Source organism: Dermacentor variabilis, chromosome 3, assembly GCF_050947875.1.
Source record: "Dermacentor variabilis isolate Ectoservices chromosome 3, ASM5094787v1, whole genome shotgun sequence".
In the NCBI taxonomy this organism is placed as follows: Eukaryota; Metazoa; Arthropoda; class Arachnida; order Ixodida; family Ixodidae; genus Dermacentor; species Dermacentor variabilis.
The window spans coordinates 180,325,019-180,350,272 of NC_134570.1; the positions used below are offsets into that span (position 1 = coordinate 180,325,019).

The window sequence follows — 25,254 nt, forward strand, 5'->3', positions numbered from 1 at the left end:
AGACGACAAAGAAACAATCTCGACGACCTAATCACGACAGGCCGCCGTCCCGACGAAGTCAGGAAGCCAAGAGTACACCGACGAAAGACGGCTCGACGACGCGACGTTCCAGCTTTAGTTCAACACGACGCAGCCGTGATCCGACGCCAAGACCCAACTGCAATGCCAGACAAAGAACCACCTACCTCGGCGTACTTCTCGACGACCACGCAGTCACTGCCTTAGTCGACACAGGGGCAGATTACTCCGTAATGAGTGGACACATTGCCACCCAGTTGAAGAAGATTAAGACTGCATGGGAGGGCCCCCAAATTCGGACCGCTGGAGGACACCTCATTACGCAGACTAGAATCTGCACGGTAAGAATAACCGTTCATGACCGGACTTACCCTGCTACCTTCGTTATCCTCCAACAGTGTTCACGAGACGTCATTCTCGGCATGGACTTCCTGAACCATCACGGCGCAATCATACACCTGAAGTCAAAATCGATAACGCTGTCGGAAGGTCAAGCGATACCGACGAAGAGCTTTCGCAGTCACCACGCCTTGAGTGTTCTCGAAGATCAAGTGAGCATCCCGCCTCGCTCGAGCATTGTTATTTCGGTCGGCACCGAAACACCCGCTGACGTAGAAGGCGTCATCGAAGGCGACCAACGTCTACTGCTAGACCGTCAAATTGGCGTCGCAAGAGGGATCGCTCGACTGCATGGAGGGAAAACTGAAGTGTTGCTGACAAACTTCAGCCAAGAGTTCAAGCACGTCAACAAGGGCACGACGATCGCGTACATCGAGGAAATTCTGGAAACCAGTAATGTGTTTGTCCTCTCGGATTCCGCCGCATCTACTCGGACGACGATGGTTCCCGAACCAGACTACGACATTAATCCAAGTCTCCCCGTGATTAAGCAACAGCAGCTCAGAAGTCTGCTCCGACGATACATAGGCTGCTTTTCGACGTCATCGAGGATTCGACAAACACCAGTCACCAAGCATCGCATAATCACCGAGGAGTACGCTCGACCACTCCGCCAGAGCCCTTACTGAGTTTCGCCGCGAGAACGTGCATCTATAAGAGAAGAAGTCGACGAAATGCTACGGAACGACATCATCCAGCCGTCGAAAAGCCCGTGGGCATCCCCTGTTGTCCTGGTAAAGATAAAGGACGGAACCCTACGTTTCTGCGTCGATTATCGTCGTCTGAACAAGATCACGAAGAAGGACGTAAACCGCTTCCCACGAATAAACGACGCATTGGATCGGCTCTGCAACGCTAAATACTTCTCGTCGATGGACCTGAAGTCTGTCTATTGGGAAATAGAAGTCGACGAAAGAGAACGCGAAAAGACGGCCTTCATCACCCCAGACGGCCTCTACGAGTTCAAGGTGATGCCATTCGGACTCTGCTCGGTGCGTCATGGACACGGTGTTAGCAGGATTGAAGTGGCAGACCTGTCTCGTTTATTTGGATGACGTCGTCGTCTTCGCTGGAAATTTCGACGATCACCTCAGGCGGCTTGCGACAGTACTGGAAGCCATCAAGTCGTCAGGGCTTACTCTGAAGCCGGAAAAATGCCGCTTCGCTTACGATGAGCTTCTGTTCCTAGGCCAAGTAATCAGCAAATCTGATGTCCATCCAGACCCGCAAAAGACAGCTGCCATCGCACAGTTCCCGCAACCCATCAACAAGAAGGCTGTGCGTAGATTCCTTGGCATGTGTGCCTACTACAGGCGCTTTGTCAAGAACTTTTCACGCATCGCCGAGCCTTTGACCCGTCTAACTAAATGTGATGTTGAGTTCAAGTGGGAAACGCCGCAGGCCGACGCATTTGAAGAACTCAAACGACGCATGCAGTCGCCGCCGGTACTTGCGCACTTCGACGAGTACGCAGATACAGAAATCCATACTGACGCCAGTAGCCTAGGCCTCGGTGCCGTTCTAGTCCAGAGAAAAAACGGAGTCGAACAGGTGATAGCTTACGCTAGCCGCGAAAACACTCCGATGCCGATTGCCTATCACGCGCACCCACTGACCCGCCACCGCAAGATTACGAAATTGACGACGCCTTCCTTGGAATTATAAGCGCGGAAGATTGCGCTGAACAGCAACGGGCAGACCCGTAGCTAAAAGGCCTCGTCGAATATTTGGAAGGGCACAGCAACCTTGTCCCCAGGGCATTTAAGCGCGGATTATCTTCCTTCACGCTTCAAAACAATCTACTCGTGAAGAACTTCTCACCAGTCTGCGCCAATTACCTTCTTGTTGTCCCGTCAAGGCTTCGTCCAGAAATATTGCACGCCCTACATGACGATCCGACCGCTGGACACCTCGGATTTTCCCGGACACTATCGAGGATACAAGAAAAGTATTATTGGCCGCGCCTGACCGCCGACGTCGCCCGTTATGTCAGAACATGCCGAGACTGTCAGCGACGCAAGACACCGCCGACAAGGCCAGCCGGATTACTACAGCCAATCGAGCCTCCTTGCCGACCATTCCAGCAGATTCGGATGGACTTGCTGGGACCCTTTCCGACGTCAATAACCGGAAATAAGTGGATCGTCGTGGCGTCGGACTACCTCACCCGCTTCGCTGAAACAAAAGCACTGCCGAAAGGTAGCGCAGCCGAAGTGGCGAAATTCTTTGTCGAAAACATCCTGCTACGACACGGCGCCCCAGAAGTCCTCATCACCGAGAGAGGAACGGCCTTTACAGCGCAGCTCACCCAAGCCATTCTGAAGTACAGTCAGACAAGGCGCAGGAGGACAACGGCCTACCACCCGCAGACGAATGGTCTTACGGAGCGGCTGAATAAGACCCTCGCCGACATGCTAGCGATGTACGTCGACGTCGAACACAAGACCTGGGATGCCGTCCTGTCGTACGTAACATTCGCTTACAACACGGCGGTGCAAGAAACAACACAGATTACGCCGTTCAAGCTGGTCTACGCCAGGAAACCGACGACGACGCTCGACGCCATGCTGCCGCACGTCACTGACGAGGAGAACCTTGACGTCGCTACCTACCTCCAGCGCGCCGAAGAAGCCCGACAGCTCGCGCGCTTGCGGATCAAGAACCAGCAGAGGACCGACAGCCGACAGTACAACCGCCGACGACGCTTCGTGGAGTACCAGCCCGGCGACCGTGTTTGGGTGTGGACCCCTATACGCCGACGAGGACTCAGTGAAAAACTACTTCGACGATATTTCGGACGCTACAAGGTCATCCGACGTATTGGCGCACTGGACTATGAGGTCATGCCAGACGGCATTTCGCATTCACAGCGACGCCGCGCACGATCTGAAGTGGTCCGCGTGGTGCGTCTTAAACCCTTTTACGGACGCTGACGAACTTCAATATTTTTTTTGTTTTCTTTGATAGGAGTGCTTTTCTTTTGTTACTTTCGTTTGTTTGCAGCATCGAGTTGATGCATTTTAAGAGGGGGGTATTGACACGTGTACTTATATTTAACGGGCGACCACGTTTCGCCGGCTAACAAATGTTATCGCACAGCGCGGGACGCGTCTGCATGTATCCGAAGTTTCTGGAAAGTTATCGATGCTTCTATCCGCTGTCTGTTGTCGCCGAACCTTGTGTTATCTGATTTCATCGTGCGACTCGAATGTTGTAGAACTTTGTGGAAGGCATGCGGGTCCCAACGATCAGTCTAGAACATTCGACGACTGCTGTATAAAGGCCGACGCACTTGACCCGCTGATCAGATTTTCGACGATCGCCGACAGTGTTCGCCGCTATCGTTGTGCTATAAGTGTAGCCTGTTTTTGTGGGCACAGGTTCGCCCAGTAAAAGTTAGTTTTGTCTTTCACAGTATTTGCTACTGTCTTCTTAAACGTCACCACCACGTGACAATATTTTCCCTAATGCTGTTGTTCATATTAACTTGCAATAATGGCCTTCATTCATTTTCTCAGAAACTCGATTGGTTCACCTGGTGCTGGTGCAGCTTTTAAAGGAAACAGGCTCATTCAAGTCGGGAGTTTTCACTTTTGCAATCAGCGTATTTTGAACATGTGATAATTTTTCTCTTACATGTATAAAGTCGAAATATATGTCTATAAACCATCAGATCTACCAATATGCACATTGGTCATCTGCATCTCTTCCCGTCAAAAAGTTAAGAAACCTGGTGTAATTCGCTATAATATTCTTTCCTTTGCTCATTGTCAGTGATCAGTATTCCACCAAGAAACGCGCGTAAAATGGGATGATGTCAATGAAATTTTCTTACGTACCTTCATGCTGCATATAAGAGGTTTCAGTGACAAAAAAACTTGTTACATTTAGAAATCAGTGTTAAAAATAGGAATTCTCATGACTGTTGCTACCGGCTGACAAGAGTCGTAGGCGCACGAAACAAGTAAAATTTAAAAAAAAATTGCTGCACAGACTTCCTGCGAGTAAAACTGAGTAAATTTTCTATATTAGCGAAATTTTTGAAGAAGCAGAACTGACAATGGAAATCTAGGATCTTCGTTATGACCGGGCACCGGTGGCCTTCCCGAAGCTGACCAAGCCTGTGACACCGCTTATTTGACGGACATTGCATCATCAGTATCTCTGAAAATAGCTGCGAAACATTAGGTATAAATGTTTATGGACTTTCGCCGGTCGGTTCATCAAAACCGTGGAGAATTATAATGTTTCAACGGGACCTGCTTTCTAATTCACCATTCTTGGAAAGTAGCCATGTCGCAGTTGTCGAAAGCGAAGCTACCTCTGCCTGTAGTTTCGCCACAGCTCAGTGACCGCAGGGGTGTTATCTGCTGCTGTCCTGCATTTGTCTATGTCTTCAAGAAGTGAAGAAACAGACTCGAAGTTGTGTTGACAGAGACAAGCTTCCAGTTCACCATTCTGCGTGACAAGCTCGTTCAGTGTCGCTGTGAATTCCTGAATTTTATCTTGCAGCTGATCAGACAGAGTTAGAGACCGGGAACCACGATTCGAGAGTAGCTAGGCGGCTTTCAGAAGCCTCGAAATGGGAGTCAACGGACGTCTTATGATCCACAATATCTTGCGCAATTGGGTTCTGGCGCGCAAGTACCTGCGAAATCATATCACAAACGCTGCGATGGGATTGTTCTAAATTGTGAGGGCCAGTAACCGCTGCTGGCGAGCTATCGACGGTAGGGGCGGATTCGGACCATGTGTTCAGTCCAGTGTTAGCTTCAGGGTTCTTGTTAGGAGGGCCCGGGTTCGTCTCAACATCACCAGTCAACGAAATGCTACTAAGAGGATGCACAAGCTCCACTGAAGTGTACGCAAAAAAGGAGCTGCAGCATTGTGGGTGCGGCACCAGCAAGAAGAAAGGGTCGTCAGATCAAATGCAGTAAGCATTATGAAAGTGGCATACCTACACAAAGCCGAATTCCTCTCAGCATGGTTACGGCATTGCTGTACCCTTGCCCACTGAATAAATTGGCCTGCGGTGAGGCCCTTTTAGTCCCAGACACGGACGTCACTGCGTTGGGTACCAGCAGGATGGGACAGTCCGTGATCACGTAATCGAGCGAAGAGAAGTTGAAATCGGCGACGGCAGGGACAAGGCTATCTTCAGTAGAGAAGATAAGGCACTTCAGGCACGGGCAAGATGAATCTTGTAACCGTTGCTCCAGAATCGACGATGCATCCTGGACTGCCGGAGGGGGGCCCACAGAAGCAGGGAACGCTATGAAAAATTGCATTAAGAGCAGAAATCGTCTTCGCATGGTTACAGCGTTGCTGTCATATTGTCCACATACGAAATCAAGCACGTATTGAAGCGAAATGTCCACTTCAGCCTTTTGACGTGCCGTTCACGTCTTAATGTGCGAGGGGGAATAGGAAGTTTCAAGAGAATTTTATTACTCTCAAAAGTGCTTTACTCCACACAATCGCTTCCACATGATTTAATATTAGATGAGTATACCTATTTGTAGCGAAGTCTCTATAAGGTGTCTCTCCATACCTTGAGATTTTAATGAGTGTAACCTGGAAAACGTCCAGAATTGTGAGCGCGTATTGAAATATGTTCCCCTAAATATAGTGATATTTGTCTTTACCCTTGCAGAAAAGCTAATTTATCATGCTTGCCAAAAATGCTTGAAAATGCAACTTGTATTTTGTTCGTGGTACATTGATACAGCGTGTCGGTAATTTAAATTGTTTTCCCACTAACAACGAGAGCTGTTGCTGCTCGTAGTAGCAGTGCCTCCGTAGTCACACTGTGTTATCCGTGTTTGCACTGCCCATAGCATGCAAAAGGCGGCTTTTCGCGAGGTACTTCGAACTAGTCAGCGCTTCCGCAGGTAGAAAATGTCTTTTCCGGCATATTTACTGCTAGTCACAATGAATTCGAAGCAATTAGAGGAGATATTCATTTGACTTGTCGGGTAGAGAGAAGTCTCCTGTAAAAACCATGGACCTTGCTCATTATATTGCACGTATAGACTTTTAACAGTAGGTTTATATTGAAGAGCTTCATCCAAGGAAAACTTCCCAATTGAAAAACCAGTAGCCTAATGGGTTGACAGCTATTGGTCTATTGATTCCGCATTTGCATATGGGAAACATATAGGTCTACTTGGTTCTGCATTTGCCTGTTGGAACTATAGTTGCCTATTGGTTCAGCATTTTCCTGTTGAAACTAGATTTGCTTAGTGGTAATGCATTGCTTCCATGTTTGCCTAATGGATCATTGACACCTATTGGTAATGTATTTGCCTATTAGAACTGTTCTGTGTTCCCGCAGATGGTCCACAATGTGGCCAATGAGCAATAAGCAGGTTGGATGATATTGCCGAAATCTAAACAACTACAAATGCTCCCTCTTGCCCTTCATGATGTCGGCTATATTGAAGGCGACTATTTGGCCAAAGCAACCACGTCCTTTAGCAATTTAATTTATATAGGGAAATCCTTAAATTGAACAGGGCGATGAAATTAGAAAATTGAAACACTCTCTTCAATCCATTTTTTAACGGACAACATATCAAGACTGGTCTATTTTGAAAGCACCATAAAGAAGTTTAACTATAAATATTATGCAGGCTTCATAGCTCTACTTTGGAATGTCCGAAGGCCACAAACGTGCAATACGTTGTTTGGTGGATCCGTACTCCTCATATTTGTTGGAAATAAATCTAACAGCCTGAGGTTGAGCAGTTGCTAGTTTTTCAGTGTTCATATTCAAGGACACAAAGTACACTACGTTAGTAAGGATGTTGAACCAAAACAAATAGTGGTAGGGTTGTGGTTCAGCATGCTTGAATTTTGTTTGGTTGCAGGTTCATTACGATAAGTTAAACTTTAAAGGGACATTAAAGCGAAACGATAAATCAGTTTAGAGTAATGAAGCATTGTTTGAGAACCCTGCAGGCAGTCATTAAGAAAATAGTTTGATTATTGGATGAGAACATGAAGGTCCAAGTATCAGTATTTGAATTTCGTGCCTAAACCCAAGTGCCGGTACGTCAGCGTGACGTCAGGGATTCCAAAGTCTGTTTTCGCATTTGGGCCGCGTTGGCTGAATAAGGATTCCCGAAACTTGCCATGTTTAATATTTGGTTCCTTTAGATTCACAACCGATATTTAAGAAAAAATGCGGCCCCTATTCAACCATATACACTACTGGCGTATAATGCACAGTGGTTCCCCGATGATCTTGTATGAACTGAAATAGCGTAGATTTTTCGGAGAATAAGCTAAAAGAAACACCTCGAAATTGTTGCGTAGCACGCCACGGCCATACATTGAAGTAGCGTCGCTCGGGCTCGTGCAGTGCAGAGGAGGAAGGGGTCCTAGCACACGCTTTACTTCTAGCCCGATGAAAAGTTCTATACCCAATGCCTCACAAATTTAAGTGTAGCAGAATGCTGGAAGAATGCCAACAGTGTACTATTCTATAAGAAGAGAAACGTTAATGAATTGAAAAAAAAAACAATAGGCCCATTACCGTGCTTTGATCATTGTATTAATTACTCACCAAGATCATTTCAAGTAGAATCAAGACAACATTTGACTACAGTCAACCAAGAGAACAGGCTGGCTTGAAGAGGAGATATTCCACAATCTGTTACGTTAATGTCATCGATCAGCTGATTGAGAAATATGCGGAGTACATTCAACCCCTGTATATGGCTGAACGACATTTCGTTAATGAATGCCGTGCAGCGAGCTTCTTCATGCTGACTATGGTGAACAAGTCGCTAAGAACGAAGGAGCGTCATGAAGTGGGTAACGCTCTGCTAAAACATGCCCGACTCTATGACTTTTCACACCAAGAGGGGGCCACCATTGTATCCTCCTCATACATCCTATCGTACACGTACGGGATTTGCCTAACCTTTTGGACAGAAGCAGTACAGAATCGCAGCGTTTCGAACGCAAGGTGATCAACGACAAAGTCCGCAAAAAGCTGAATACGCATGCAACGCACGAATCATGCAGTCCCTAATCATCTGCAGCGATTCTGGCTAAAAATAAAAATCGTACATGACTATTTATTGTTGAGTACTGGCGGGTGTCAACACCATCTCTAAAGAGAACGTGTATCCTCTTCCAGGTATTAATGGTGCTATCGAGTGCCTTTCATCAGCATCGTTGTTCTCGTATGTCGACTTCAGCTCGGGGAACTGGCGATTACCTATTCGTAAGGCAGACAGAGAGAAAATGGCATTTGTAGTATCAGTAGGACTTTTTCAATTTACCATGATGCCGTCCAGGCTCTGTAAATGCACCTGCAACTTTAGAGCCCTTCATGGACAGCATAAGGCGTAGTTTGAAGGGAAAATTGTGTATGTGCTATTTAATCGATGTAGTGATTTTATGACGCACGTCAAGTGAGAACAGCGCACGTCACTATCTTGTGCTAGACGGCTCAACTGGACTAAATGCCATTTTCTGTGTCCAGAAGGAAATGCGACGGAAGAAATGGCATTTTTTGGAGAGCTCCAAACCCTGTTTCTGGGCCATCTAGAGGGTAAGGCATACGATCCGATCCTGCGGAGACTGATGCTGTTGAAGCATTCGAGCAACCGCACTTAGCAGAACAGCTACGCAGTTTCCTGGGCCTTAGCTCGCACTTCCGCCGGTTTATTCGTGGATTTTCCAAAGTCGCGTATCCGCTGACATGCCTCCTTCAGAAGGGTGTGCCCTTTGAATTGACTCGTGAATGCGAGGCCAGTTTCTTGAGCTGAAGTTTCTTCTGACGTTTCATCCCATTCTCTGACGCCTAAACCGTGCAGCTCCCACAGAAGTTCACACGGACGCTAACGGTGTTGGAGTCGCCGCTGCCCTTATTGAGTGCGTTGCTACCAGAGAACACGTCATTGCCTCTGCGGGTCGCTCCTAGAGCAAGTGATAGAGCATCTACATCATTACAGAGCAAGCAGCAATGCCTTGCAGTGATTTTGAAGTATAGAGCTTCTGGTCATGCCTGTGCGGGAGCCCCGTCACCGTGTTGACGAACATTGTTCTCTCTGCTGGCTGGTTAATCTCCGTGATCCGTGAAGTTATACTGCAAGTTGCAAGGTAGCACGCAAGGTTCGTCATGCAAAGTAGCGTTACGTCATCCATCGAAATGAGCTTCCATGGATAAAGTCGGGCTACCTTGCCCGATTGCCATAGAATGTAAAGGGCAGGCTCCCGAGTAAAGGCTGCTTCAGATGACGCGATTTTCAGTCACCGACACAGCGAATTCTCACTCTCAGCGACCGCCGCAACGTCGCGTGCTCTCCGCGACTGGATTCTAAGTTGGTCGCGCCGTCGCTGAGTCGCAGCGATCAGCGCTATGTTGGAGGGGCAATGTATGTCGAAACAAAGCGCCGTCAAAATAGGCGCTTTCTTGTTTTACTGCACGTTGGTAGCTCTGTGGAGCAATGTCGCGTGCCAACTTTAGTTATGTTTCAATAGGGCGTACGCACCAGCACCTGCGGCTTAGGAACTTCACAACCTTTTTTTTCTTCTCCTTACACAATTCGTTTAAAAAGAGAAGCTGCACGCTATCCAGGTCGGTAGACGCCGCTTCCACATAAGGGACGTACTCACTTGACCACCACCGTCGGCAACCTCTTCATCGCTACAAGTTGTGTCAGCTGCTTATACAGGCAACCTCAATAGTAGCTAGTAGTTCTGCAAAAGCAAATACTCATCCAGGAAAGAAGTTGTGGCTTTCATAGTAGCAACGAAACTAGAAAAGGAATCACTCCACCGACGCCGCCCAAGCCGTACCCTCACACTTGCTGTGTTGTGCAGCGTCTCACTCACTGCATCTGCAAGTGGTCGCAACAGAACAGAATAGAATTTATTGATAGGAAAGACAGAGAGGTCGACCTGATCTAGTGCGCTATAGTCTGCGCAAAGTCTCAACGCTTTTAAAGGGTAGAAAATGCTGTACTTATTCTATTACCGAATCCTAATAGGAAAATTCTAATATTTGACTAGTTGCAATGTTATGTTTGTTTAACGATGCAGGCATGGATACTTCGTGAGCCGGGGGCAACCTTGCGCATCGCTGCGATGGAAACCACGCTGCCTTAAACCCATGTGGAATCTGTCAGCGAAAATCGCTCTGCGACTTGCGCGGCAGAACAATTTTTTTTCGCTCCAGGCGCGCCATTTGAAACAAACTTAAGCCGCGGTGATGTTTATGTCACCGCTTTCACCCCGCCGGGCTTGGTAGCAGAAATTTCGCTCGATGTAGCATGATGTCATCAAGCAGAGTGCACAGGCCTGCTATCTAGGATGCGCTGGTTTGAACCGAGTGGCTAAGTCACTCCAGTTCTGAGCGTGGGGTCGTAGGTTCAAAACTCATCACGGCAAACGTTTTTTCTTCCGAATTTATTCTGTTCTTTATAGATTCATTTCTTTATTGCGATTACCGCGGCGAAGTTAAAACGCAGGCTAAAGCTTGCGCGGAAGAAGACAACGAGGATAATACCCCTGTCACACGGCACGTGTCAGGTCATTCACAATAAATGACATTCATACCAAATGTCATTGCAGTCTTGCGTTTCTTGTTTACATGCTTATAGAAAATTACGTTCGCAATTGATGGCGACGTTTATCGGCACCATCCGCTCGCACTTACTCGGTATGCAATCGACATGTATACATTCAAGTTGCGCTTCGCCCTGCCAAATTGTGGAGGTGGTCTTCCCATACTTCAGCAGCGCCCGCGCCTTCTCGTGGGTTCAGTGCGCTTTTCCTTCCTATTCTCAGCTGACGAAGCTGCAGATTGGGCTTGCGTCATTGGCAGATAGGCGTCAGCGTGGCACTACTTTGAAACCAATATAGAGAAATGAAATAAAAACTGACAAACGTTCATAAACATGGCCGACAAGAGGTGCTAGCATCCAGTCGGAGACAGGGAACAAGAATATAGCCGCACAAACAACTTCAACTATCGTGCTACACGTCATAAAATTATAAAACATTTCATAACAGCAATTCTGAAAACCTTTACTCTGATTGCATTTCGTTCTTACTTATCGATTTGGTAATTTTTTGCCAAGCCCATGACGTCGAGATTACACAAGTCGCGCTTGCAAGACTTCGAAAAACACAATTAAAGCGCGAATGCCATTAGCCGTGAATGTCGTAAGCCGCGTTTACATGAATGCGACAGTGGAGCATCGCATCACATTTCTAGCGCATCGCAGTCATGTAAACAGCGGTAATGCGGTAGGAAGGGGTATCGCATTAATGCGTCAGGCGAGGTAGATTTGCGGGCGAGAATCGACTCACGCGTGTGGCGCGGCGTTATCGGGAGCATTCGTGCGCTACGTGTAAATGGCGTCGCATCGCTTTTCTGAAATGCGCTTCGAAATTTGATGCGCCAGTGTCCCATTCATGCAAACGCGGCTATTGGCTACGAATGACATCACACGTGCCGTGTTACAGGGCTATAACAACAGGCTTCCGAGAGCGATTGTGACTTGGCCTCACGGTGATACCATCTCCCCTCACGCACCACCTGGTGCGACAGCATTGCAGCAGGCGTTCCCTTTCGCCCGCTCTGCCTGATCGAGACACGCAGGTGGTGTGGCGCCACAGCCAATCACAATTTAAGTGCCGTTTCGCTGCTACAGACGCCGGCCTTATAGACCAATGGGCCATTTGATGCTTTGACATCCATAGAATTCGACGATGGAGATCGCGGGAAGCACAAGAAGAAAATTCATCGCATGTGCCGAAGGTACTGTGTATCGGATGCCGCTATCGTGTGGCAGAACGAACGTAGGCCTGACGAATGGAGCGATGCCGAAACGAGTGGTTAACTGAGCACAGCAGGAACGTGATGAAGGGTGGACAGGGACACTGCCGTGACTCTGGCTCTGCTGCGTATGTTTACAACATTGCAGTCTTGTTGAGACACAAAGATTGCTGCACCCCCGACATTTTGGAAGCTGCTGTAATGAATGGTGATGATTGTGAGTGGATCAGCTTACCGTCTCTTTCGTTTTCTGGCAAAGAAATAAGTTTTCTGGAGGGAAGCTGGTAACAAGTGCTTAGTAACGCGAACGCGTTGGAACAATTAGGTGGTTAGTCATGATCCTTCTTTTCCTTTATCTGTTTTGCTGTTTATGTTCAGAACATCTGACACTGAAGGTTATTCGGACGTTAGCGCCTGTTTCGTTCGTGCCTGCGTGTTTTATTTCTGTATATTCTGTGCTAAAGCACTAATAACATTAAACATTTTTTTCTGGAACCTTCACTAAATTTATGTTTTTTATGCGAGAACCGCCACTAGTTCGCATTTCCGCTATCTTCAATTAGAAACTGCTGGCAGGTTTCGTTGCCTATTGCTCTACGTAAATGCGAAATAGATGAATATGTTATTTATTTAGTGCAAATGTCACAAGGTGCTGGAACATTCTCTATCGTGAACTCCGATTCATGGTTACATAAAATATTTAATTGCTGTTTCGAAGAACCACACTTACTCATGCTGAAATTCCTCTTTGAAAGCTATTTAATGTCTACTAGGCACAGCCGTCCAATTTATGTCACCGAAATTGCCTTCACGGTATACCTTTTACGTGTTTTTCCATCAATGAGATCGTTTAAAGAAGAGAAGCCACACTTTGTATTGTCTAAAATACCACAGAGTTGAAATTATAAAATATATTAAAACAATTCACTTGGATGATAGAAATGACCACCTTTCGAAGCTATACAGCATATTGAGGAAATGCGCCATACGCTTCTTTTTGAAAAACAATTACAATCGCATTACATTTTGCTGAATTAGCATTAGGCATGCGTAGCCCAACTCATATGTCACGCTGGACTGTCAGCTTCCTGATCAAAGTAAGCGGATGATGGGCCCCGCATGATGAAATGACACGTGCATAAGGAAATGTGCGTAAAACGAACAAGCCTGGATATTGTTAGCAGTAAAGCAGCAGCAACATCAATCAGTAGAACTGCCGGAGTCCTATATAATCGTAACCTTTAATCCGAAGTTGAAGCCCACTGCGACAACGGTAAGTACCGAGGCACTGAGCTTTCCAATGAAGACGCCGTTAAAGTAATGCCGCAAAGTGAACTAACTTAATGGTAGCTGAGTAAAGATAAGGAGCTAGCTTCAGCTTAATGCACCCGTTCTCCTATTTTAACACGAATCGCCTTCGCCGGGCTCCACCAAAAATGTCTCTCATATAGGCGTATCGCGCTGTGATCACGCATATCAGCAAGGTGGCAATACTTGGCCAGCGTGTGCCTAGCAGATGATTAGGAAAGTAGGCATAGAAATGATAGGAAGGTCTATTTTAATAACAGACTTGTGCTCTTAATGACATGTATTTCTTGCAGTTAGGTTGTATCTTTGATTCGGTGTATAGCGAACAGGCCCAGCTGCCTGCGCAGATATAAGGTTAGTAAACAGGACAAGGTTTGGAAGTGTCTTGAGGTACAACTCAGTCGGCTCAACGGGTGACCGCTTCACAAGCGCTTTTATTGCGATAGCAATCGGACACAGGGGGAATTTTCGGCGGCGTCGTCACCGTGACGTACCTTATATTTTGATGTATAAGTATGCTATATTTTATTATGTGTCGTATATGCGAAGTAGATGCTATATCATGCAGCCACAAAGTTACTGCGACCAGGTCTATCTTATAATTGAATTATTGCTTACAAATGTTTCGAATTGCCGTACGCAAACCAAAGTTGCGACAGCATTCATTCATACCGTATGCCTTTTATTCTAAATCTCACTATGTAAAAGCGAAAAAGAAATCAATTGTACTGGTACTCTGAAAATTATTTTATTTCATTGGCACTGCCCTTTATGGACAGCGCAGTGGCAACTGTGCGATGAGATTGCAGGCCATACACGGCGTGCTGAAGTATTTAATGATTTGAAGCTAGATTTCAAATTACAAATAAAAGATTCCAAGCGCAACGACAGACGTTGCAGTGGCTGTTGGTGTTCCGCCCTTCGGGAGAATCTGGCAATTATTCCTGCTCCGGTGATCCGTGATATAATAATAATAATAATAATAATAATAATAATAATAATAATAATAATAATAATAATAATAATAATAATAATAATAATAATAATAATAAACTTGCTTCCATCACGCGTGTACATGATGATGGAGGCCTGCAGAAAAAGCTGTCGTATAGCCAGCTTGACAAGGCCGCAGGCCCCCGCACTGGCAACTTCACGTAGCGGCCAGCAAATCATGCAAAATTTAACATATAAATTCACAAGCGTTGAAATTTCTGCATACAAAAAAATGTTAATTTGAACATTTATGGCATATGGTTTCAACGCCCAGAAGTAAAAACCGCATAAATTCAAATTTCATGACACCGCACATCTAGCAAAGTTTTGAAATTCACAATCAACAAAGAGAAGTTACTGCATACACCTAACAAACTTTAAAATTAAAATAAAAAAACAGAAGTTACTACATAAACCAAGATAAATCCACACAGACGCTTGGCTAAAAACAGAGAGCGTAACTCAGATAATAGATTACAGCGGGAATTATGTACCAAAACTTTGTAAAGAATGTAGAGCAAATAGAACAATAGCGAAGTGATTTCGTGCTTTCTTTTTTCTTGTTTTCAACGTAGTTGCGAAGTTTCTAGCAAGTAATGTTCTTATCTGTCACCGCTCGGAGAGGCCGCGGCAGCCTACGCGGTGGGGTGAATGCGGAGCCACACGATACGCAGCCACACGAACGTGCTCAAGAGAGCGCTTCATTGCGCGTAGCACAATGTTCCAGATCACTTTCGGGAGAGACGTTGGTGATTAGGATTGAGGAACGATTATTCTCAACTTGCGTAAAAGAGTCAATCAGCGATCGAAAAATCTGATCCCGATCAGGTTCCATCGCCATTAAGCGACAGCCATATAAAACTTTGATCACGTCCGTGTTATGGCAGCGTTGGGTATCAAATTTTTCGCCACATCAACCATCAAGCACCTCGTCCCGAGTTTATTCTTATGGTGCTTGAGGTTTGCTGATCAAAGTGCAGGCCGAGGGTCAGGCAGGCCACCAGGGTTGCATTATTGATAGGCTTTATCGCTTCTTTGCGACACGGAACCGGAAGGGACTCTCAGCGTCATTATCGCTGCGGCGTGCCTCATAATGAAATTGTGGTTTTGGCACATAAAACCTCAGAATTCCATTCAACTCGCGCCATCTCAGCGCCATTCCGAGATTGACTCGCACCGGAGGTTTACAGCTGGCCACGTGACGATGGCACAGAGGCTGCCACTTCGGTTGCGCACGCTCAAAGTGACGCTCAATATCAACCACGGCCCGACAGGGGCACTGCCTGCGCTTCTCCCCTGTCTAGATAGACGCGTACAACAAGTGCGCACGCCCTCGTAGACGTGTGACGCGTAGCCAACAGCATACGATTAGCCACGTGTGGTTTGACCTTTAGCATCCGCCTTGCCACAGGTGTCTCAAGGACAAGTCTCGTAAGAAGTATCTGCGTAGAAACAAACGCATTGTGACTCTATCTGCAGAGGTGTTACTTCAGCATCGCATACCTTCTTAAAGCAAATGCCCAACTCTGAAGATGTTGGCTATTTAACATTAAACGATATGACCAGTGCCACATTATTTTATAATCGACCTCACTATGTGTTTGGGAAGAAACTCGGCGAGGAAATACGTGTCTTACTTTTTGAAGATCGTCTAACGGCTCTAGAGAACTCTCGCCGCCATGGGCAATGTCAGCTCGTTGAAAGTGAGTCATCATTTGTGGAAATAATTAAATACGCTGCAGAGTTAGGTGTCTGAATGTGCTTCCTAGAAATGGAGTTAAATTATTCTTGCCGCGAATTTTATATCTATGCATCAAAGCCACATGCCGGCGTATACTATGCAGCGGTCAGTCCAATGTTTCGGAAATCAGTCGTGGTGTATCCGGAAATAAGTATAGTCACTCAGTGTGTGGAATATAACCAACCCTTATACATAGATTTCATTTACTACGAGAAAACGTTTGATTCTTTCGAAACCTCAGCAGTTGGGGAGCCATTACGGAACCAGTGTGTACACGAGCGGTATGTAAAAATACTGAGAGATATATATAGCGGCTCCACAGCCACCGTAGCCCTCCATAAAGAAAGCAACAAAATCCAAATAAAGAAAGGCGTCCGGCAGGGAGATACGATCTCTCCCATTCCATTCACAGCGTGTTTACAGGAGGTATTCAGAGACCTTAATTGGGAAGAATTGTGGATAAAAGTTAATGGAGAATACCTTAGTAACTTGTGATTCGCTGATGATATTGCCTTGCTTAGTAACTCAGGAGACCAATTGCAATGCATGCTCACTGACCTGGAGAGGCAAAGCAGAAGAGTGGGTCTAAAAATTAATCTGCAGAATACTAAAGTAATGTTCAACAGTCTCGGAAGAGAACAGCAGTTTACGATAGGTAGCGAGGCACTGGAAATGGTAAGGGAATACATCTACTTAGGACAGGTAGTGACTGCGGATCCAGATCATGAGACTGAAATAATCAGAAGAATAAGAATGGGCTGGGGTGCGTTTCGCAGCTATTCTCAGATCATGAACAGCAGGCTTCCATTAACCCTCAAGAGAAAAGTGTATAATAGCGGTGTCTTACCAGTACTCACCTACGGGGCAGAAACCTGGAGGCTTACGGAAAGGGTTCTACTTAGATTGAGGACGACGCAACGAGCTTTGGAAAGAGGAACGATGGGTGTAACGTTAAGGGATAAGAAAAGAGCAGATCGGGTGAGGGAACAAACGCGAGTTAATGACATCTTAGTTGAAATCAAGAAAAAGAAATGGGGGGGGGGGCATGGGCAGGACATGTAATGAGGAGGGAACATACCCGATGGTCTGTAAGGGTTACGGACTGGATTCCAAGGGAAGGGAAGCGTAGCAGGGGGCGGCAGAAAGTTAGGTGGGCGGATGATATTAAGACGTTTGCAGGGGACAACATGGCCACAATTAGTACATGACGGGGGTAGTTGGAGAAGTATGAGAGAGGCCTTTGCCGTGCAGTGGGCGTAACCAGGCTGATGGTGATGATGATGATGATCATGATGATGATGATGAAGAAGTGTCCTTTAAGGAGACGGCGCGTGTCCACCGTAGTTAGAGGATACACGCGTTCCCCAAACGTGTTCTCAGTGTTTACGAGCTAGCTAATTCTCACTAATCTGCATCCACGTCCTTTCAGGAAATGAGGTGTGTTTACGGCGTCGGCAAGCTATATTTTTTAACAGATCCTATGGCATCCCATTGTGTTTAAATAGTAATTTTTCGCACTAAGTTTACTCTTGTCTAGGCTTTCTAAAACAAGGCCACTTTTGCTGCCCGCAATTTTGATGCTTTAGGTTTTCAATAAATTGAACATAATTTAACGGGTAATGCTCAATTATGTTTTGTTTTCGCCTATGAGAGAGCGATGCCTATTTGAACTGCAGTGAGTCCTGTAGAAGAAGGAAGGCACAGGACTAATTTGTCATTTCGAGCCATTGCTCGCTTCGGCCCTACTGCCGCTTTCCCCTCCGAAAGGTATGCGAGAACTCCCCTGGAGTTGTCTAAGTATGCACAAACCCACCCCCAAATTTCATATGGCCCAACCCCAAAGTGCAAGTTGATGTACCCAAAATTTAAAGTTTGCGCACCCCCAAACTTTATTTGTCGCAGACACATTTAATGTTGGCTTATCCTCAGTGTTCAAGTTCAAATTGGCGCACCCCCAAATTTAGATTGGCCCACCCTGGAATTTCATTTTTTTTTCAATTGTTCCTTATCCCTTATAAAGCTACCAATCATGCGTGTTTACAATATTATAACGATTAAATGTCCTAACTTCCCAAATTACGAAGTTTTGAGCAGATAAAGTAGATTTTGCTGGGGTACTCGCCATAGAATGCTTGCTCATTAAAAACGTAGGTTTGTTATTTCCTTTCTCTGCCACAGTTCTAGAGGCCTCTATAATTTAAGGGACCTGTTTGTATTTTAGGTGCATTACATGCTAAAAGGCACGACAGTTCTTTTTTTTACGTAACAAAGGCGTACCCATGCCTGTAGTTATGTTGTCAAAGGAATAAACTGTGATTATAATAGCCCTGACTTAACAACTAAGAAACAGATTGCTTGGTTCTAGGAAGTAAAAGATGAAAATATAATATCTGAACAGCACTTTTTCAAAAACGAAAGCCAAATCTTGAGTTTTGTGTTTCGGCCATCTGTGAAACTGTGGAACTAAGTCCTCCATGGCGCAAAAAAACATGATGCCACAGAACAAACTACCGAACCACTACCAGCATGACGCGAAACGACAGGCGGAAGCGAATAAACTGATGTCATTATTAGGCAGAGTAAGCTGAGTATCGCAGGAAGCACCCTTTTGGAGACCGTGTTGATTTTTATTAAAAAATTTCAAACATACTAGAAATTTACTTACGTGAGAATATTGAACGTGTTTCATTATTTTAGTGCAGACACATGGGATACATGTAGTTCGGTAATTTTTGGACGAGGTTGTCGTACGCTTCGTTGGGATTGGAATGGGACAGGGTCAAAGTTCTTACGGTTTTAGTACCTTTCAATACTTTGGCATTTATACCAGCATTGATAGCAGTTCTGGCAACGGTGCCGAGCTTGATTTTACGCATTGTTGGGTGATTCACATGAAACGCTTGAGGTAGTTCCTTATCTGGTTCTACAGTAAAAACTGAACAAAAAAGTCTAGTTTAGTCTTTGCTCGACACAACATGGCGGGATTAAAACATAGTCTTCGTCTAGCAGCACAATGTTCGATGAAGGTGTATAGGATTAGGGGTTGATAGTTTTCCAGAATTGTTTGGGGTTATTGCATAACATGCCGGGTAAAGTAATTTGAGTAGACAGAGCGCTTGGCTACTGCAGCAATGAAACAGAATAAACGTTGAGTGTTCCGGTCTGCATCCCAAGCGCATTTAGTATGAATGGACGGAATTCACTCTTCTTTATGTTTTTAAGTCGTTTCAGCGCGGCGTTCAACCATGGGGAGGCTGATTGAATGCTGATTGCGATGGTGGGGACAAAGCTTCGAATTTGTTGCTGCAGCTTAGTTTTGTAGCGGTGACTGTTTCTAAAGGGCAGAGGGCAAAATAGGTGAGAAACCATTCATGACAAACTGATGGCTATATACTTGCGGCAGCGCGATTACCCCTATCATATAGTGTTGCTGTTTTCTTTAGATATTTAGGTGCTAGGTAATAATAATAATATTTGGGGTTTTACGTGCCAAAACCACTTTCTGATGATGAGGCACGCCGTAGTGGAGGACTCCGGAAATTTTGACCACCTGGGGTTCTTTAACGTGCACCTAAATCTAAGCGCACGGGAGTTTTCGCATTTCGCCTCCATCGAAATGCGGTCGCCGTGGCCGGGATTCGATCCCGCGACCTCGTGCTCAGCAGCCCAACACCATAGCCACTGAGCAACCACGGCGGGTAAAGTGCTAGGCAGGTAGCTCTTGAATGCAACGTGAAGAGCGTTTTGATCGCTTATATCAGATAAACTTATAATATCAGAGAAGCTATCCCGATGAGTTGGCAGTAAAAAGTTGAGGATGTTAGAAGAACGATCTGTTTGTTGCGTCGGCTCAGAAATTAGCTGCAACAATCCAAATGTTACGTAAGGATTGTGGATGTCACTGAGTATCATGTTTTGATGTTGTTTGTGCTAGATCAGACCATTTGTGGTTGGAAAATTAAAGTGACCAGGTTAGAGTGCCGGAGTGTTTTGACATGCTGTCGTAACGGAATGAAGGGCGTCGTGGAAATGGCTAATAAAATTCGCATCGGCGTCAGGCGGGCGGTCCCCCATGCCAAATAAAACTGGTGGCGTAGACGCGTGACAGCATACGAATAACATTTCTAAGCGGGAGGCAACCTTGGCAGTAGAGCACGGATGGCGGTTGTGAGCGGCTTTCACCACGCGACCGCCACGTTCGTTTTGCTGGTCACGACCGAGAACATTAAAATCAGGAAACCAAGTCAAACAAGTATCGCGTATTGACGAATTCCGTCAAGTTTCGGTGTAAACGTTAAGGCTACAATCGCTTATTTTGGCTATACGTGAAAGTGTGTTGTACTTTGGAAAGATACATCTGATGTTTGTACACATCAGCGATAATGCAGTATAAGTAACGTTTCTTTGAGTAAAAGCGTCAGGCGACAGATACCGTGGCTTTACAAGAATTTTCTGTTCAATTGGATCCAAAAAGTAAGTTATATTTCTAATTGTTTCTTTCTTATAACGAAGCTTGAACGGTTCTTGCTGTTATTTCCTGAATTGGACGTGTTTTTCGCGTTCAAGTCTGCTCTTTGGCGAGAAATGTGCGGTGATACTTTGGTCAGAGCCCTTCAGTTGCACATTTATGAGTAGATGTTCGCTTTTTGTTTAAAATGGTCAGACCGCACGTTGATTAGCCCATTTTTCTTTCTTTGGAAGCGGGGAGTGCTGTGGGCTCGCTCCATGTCGCTTGACTCCAACGAAGTGCTAAGCTTTTGGACTGCAAACAACGAGGAGTAGTTTTTTCACATTGTTGCCATGTTTCACGTGCACTGATCCTCAAATAAAAAAATGCAAGATTTGGGCACCTAGGTCTATTTTCGAAGCCGTCCATTCTCGTGGCCAAATCTGTGATTTGCTTAGTGCTCTGCTGAGGTGCAGATTCTACTTCGCCTACTTGGTTCCATTTGGAATGTACTGCACCAGTCAGGGTGCCCGTGCCAGTCAATATATTGCGAAATGAAAATACGTATTGAGTTGCCCTGAACTATCGCTTTAGGGAGTATCGTAATTGTGGGTAAATTTTTTTTTACCTTCACCAAATGTTGCGAAATTGCCTTTGGGTAGGTAGGTAGGTAGGTAGAACTTTACACGGCAAACCTTGAGACAAATTACTCAATTAGGCGGCGATTACGTCTGCGACAAATCAAGATGCTCCATTCAATAAACACCATAAGCAATCTAATTATTTTCTAAATAAATATTTTGCAGCATATATTCCAATTCCGAAGTTGTAGCGGTGAGAAGAAGTTTAATGATTGGAAAATGTAGAGAGGTCGGCCGTAAAATGGAGCATCTGGCCTGCTACTCACGGTAAGGGAAGGGGAAGAGGGGAAGAAAGAGGGTCACAATAGGGGAGGATAATGGGAGGAACGAGGTGAAGGACGCATTGTATAAATGTTATCACAAGGGTGAGTCTAGGCCCGTGTCGCCTAAGAAACGTGAAATAGCACGCATTGTCTCTATCGTCTGCCAACTACGTGGCCTTGCGCCTGGAAAGAGGTCCTCCGACAATGGTCGCAAGGCATACCCACTTGAATCATATGGCCAGGATTGGGCTATTTCGAGATACTAATTTTCAAAGTGTCTGACGAAACCCATTGGCGTTCCAGTTAATTTACTGCTTCAATGGATGAAAGAGCGTCTTTTTTAAAATCTGGAACCATAGTTAATTATGCTGCAAGGTTGAAGGCGCATAGATAGAAACCAGTGCCATCCTCAAAATTAATTTCCAAGTCAAAATGCCTTGCGAAGTCACAAGCTATGAATTCGTAAGTTGAGCATATGTCGTAAAGAATTTATTTAAGAAGACAATTATTGCAATTAAATTACTTATTTATTTAAATATGTTGATTTTTCGTAAAAGAAATGTCTCTTTCATTCAGTGATATACCTCAAGGGATAGAATTGTCGCATTTGCCACAGCTATTTCAAATAAAATTTGGTGCAACAAAAAAAAAGAAGCCTTTATTTGGGAGAGGCTCGGCATATGCTGTCAGGGCGACAGCGTCATCGGAAGTAATACGATTGGGCATTACACTGTGGTAACAAGTATAACAGCACTCGAGGCGCGTTCACGCTGTTCACGCCGCCGCCACCATCGCCGTCATGCCTCTGTATCGCAAGCACGTGCCTGCCGTAACCGGTGGTCACACATTCTCTGCTTTCTTACGTGTTCTTCTGAACAATATTTTTTTCGGTGCATAAATTGTAGAAAGGCCCAACTAAATATTTCGGCCAATGTTATACGAGCATAAAATCGTTAATATTTTTTTTGTGGCAATGAGTGTGTTTTTCATACGATGATATGTGTTTGGTAATATGCACCCGTAGTCCTGCAGGCAAAGTGCTGTCCATCAACAACGCAAGTAGTTCAGGCAAACTCTATTATCAGGCCATTACAACCATTCAAGTATATTTTCTACGCTACGCACAATCGATCAGCAAATCAGTGCAAGCAGCCGGGACGAGTAACACAAGTTTCATCGTGTTTACGACGGCTGAGGCCGGTCTATTTAGCAGCACTTCTGATAGAACGGGCGCGTATGTCTGTGTTTAGTTTAATAAGTGATACTTGCGCATTTTGTTACTGCTTCTCTAACTGCAGAATACTGCTAAGAATTAACTGCGCACGACTCTTCCTTGGCAGCAGACTTTTCAATGATAACATTGTTTCTTCAGATATTGTAACATGAACACCACTGACACCACTTTCTTGTCCTTTGACATTTAATTTGCCACAAATTCTCCAGTGCCACGTCTCGTGCATTGTTACCTTCCGCTAAATGTTTATAAAATGCACTAGGAGCCTCAGCGTTCTTTCAAGAAATCAATAAATGTAGAAAATGAACTATAGGGTCTTATGTGCCATAAGCACCATTAGATTATGAGGCACGCCCCAGTTGGGAATGCCAGAATAATTTTGACAGCTTGGGATTGTTTAACGTTGACAGATTGCACGATACACTGGTGTTACTGCATTCCGCCTCCAACACAACATCAAAGCCACTGCGCAACCATGGCGGGTGAAGTAAATGTAGAAAACAATAATTTATTACCTCAATTTCGGTCTAGCTCATTCTTTAGCCTTTATTATAGGTTATTGCAGCCAGCTTTTGTCTTGTTTTGCAATAGATAAAGACAGCTAAGGGTTGCTTTCCTTAGCATTTCACTGCAGCCCCCAAGCAGGCAACCATTTATTTTACAATAGTTATAAATTACAACCGCGTCGCTTGGACAAGAAATTAGAAAGGTTTCTTTTGCGTATTTGTTTTCCTGTACTCCCAAATTGCAGTGTTTAGACCTTAGGCTGACCTTCTCTGAGCCCTACGCCAAGATAAGGAGCATCTGCCGTTTCTGTCCGCCTACTCTAAAGTTGCAAAGATAGCTTGAGTCGTCAAAAGAGATCTTACCACCGTCAAAATGCTGTATTCACAACATTGTCGTCTTCCCGTGACTGCTGTCGTCATTACAACGTCGCTGCTCACAACTTGCTCTCGTAAACATGTACGCTCGCTTCAGACCCAATTAGACATCTAAGCAATTTTTAACACGGAGCTTTTGTTTGATTGTGATAAACCTTTATGGGCGAGGTATCGAAATATCCCTGTGGCATTACTGTTCCTTAGGTTAAGCGGTCTGTTTTTTAAGAGTACCGAAAGGCCAACTCGGTGGTCAAGAACCCAACACCGAGTTCGAGCACGACCGGAAATATTGTATCTAACGTTGGATTGGTTGTGCTTCGCCAGCGTTCGTCGTATTTGCTGCGATTACCCTCGGGAACGAAAAGAAGGTTATGCTACTGACCTAACAGCTTGCGATAATGAGTGGTTCGTTATATGTCTTGCGGCCCTAGGTATTGACAATGTTTCCCTAGACGGCGCAGCGGGATCGATGGCGAAGCTTACGGGAGACGCTCGCAGTAAAGCGGGGTAGGGTCCTTGATACATGGGGAGTAGTTTCGAACAGAAGCTAGGAGCATTGGATAGGAGTGACAGCCACACAAGCGCGCCAGGAAGGAAAGGGCCACTCAGGTGTTAACACTGATGCACCTCTGGCGCTCACGGTTAGTGGGACCACAAACTACCTTACGTGTAACAACGAGAATAAGCGACCTCGCTAGACCATACGAAGCGGTAATCTCAAGACGGAGAAGCATGCCGTTGATTTGCTCTTTGATATTAAGACGCTCTGTCGCAGATATGTGATTCGGTTGTTGTAAGAGTAGCAGGTGTTAGGCAATGTTTACGTTAAGAGTGACCGTTGATGAGCGGCCCAGAGAAAGTTGTCGGACATAGAAAAATCTCAATTCTTCTGAGATGCATAGAAGCTGGGAACGATTTACCGGTGTAACATATTCGGTGATGGAGGGAGCGAACTCAACTGTGGACAACGTGTCAGCTGCAGATGGAACACTCAGCGCAGGGTAGCTGACGCAAGAATTTCCATTCGGCTAGTACATGATTTGCATGTGGTTTCGGGAGTTCACATCACCAGGGCAACACATTCGAAGCAGCGTAACAATTACGTAATGAGGTTAGAAAGACTGTGGTGTTGGATGGAGACAGTGGTGGGGCGCAAAAGTTAGCGGAATAGCCTTCAGAATGAGGAACAGGTCGAGATGGTGAGAACAGTGCATTTGCGTTGGAGAAACTGCTCAAGCACAAGGGCACCAACGATAGGGCGTTGGGAGGAATGTCGATATCTTATTTACCGAGAATTTTGCAGAAAAGGCGGGTGACGATGGCGAATATCACGCCAGACATTGGCAAATTTTGCATCAGTGCGTGCATAGTAGATGACGGAATTATTGTACCAGAAGAAACCCCAATCCTGTAGAATGTCATCACAGCCATGAAGAAATCACACAGGCACGATGGTCTACAGGGTGTCCTCAATGACAATGCGCACCGGATACACCACTAAAGGGCGAGATGCTGCGCGTTGGCTGTATGGA

General features: G+C 45.4%; 1 protein-coding gene across 5 annotated transcripts in view; it reads left to right on the top strand.

The window, feature by feature from the left end:
- Positions 1-25,254, top strand: part of LOC142576553 (uncharacterized) — an 85,162-nt gene that overhangs the window by 14,546 nt on the left and 45,362 nt on the right. The window contains exon 1 of one of the 5 annotated variants that reach the window (XM_075686719.1): positions 13,386-13,487. The exons of 2 other annotated variants lie outside the window; for them this stretch is intronic. Coding sequence is in view for 1 of the 3 variants with exons in the window: in XM_075686725.1 (XP_075542840.1) it covers positions 16,195-16,218 (24 nt within the window). In the remaining 2 variants the exon portion in view is untranslated. Of the gene's footprint in view, positions 1-13,385; positions 13,488-16,179; positions 16,219-21,509; positions 21,612-25,254 lie in introns of those variants that run through there. 2 more of the 5 variants (XM_075686725.1, XM_075686722.1) reach the window with 2 other exon arrangements.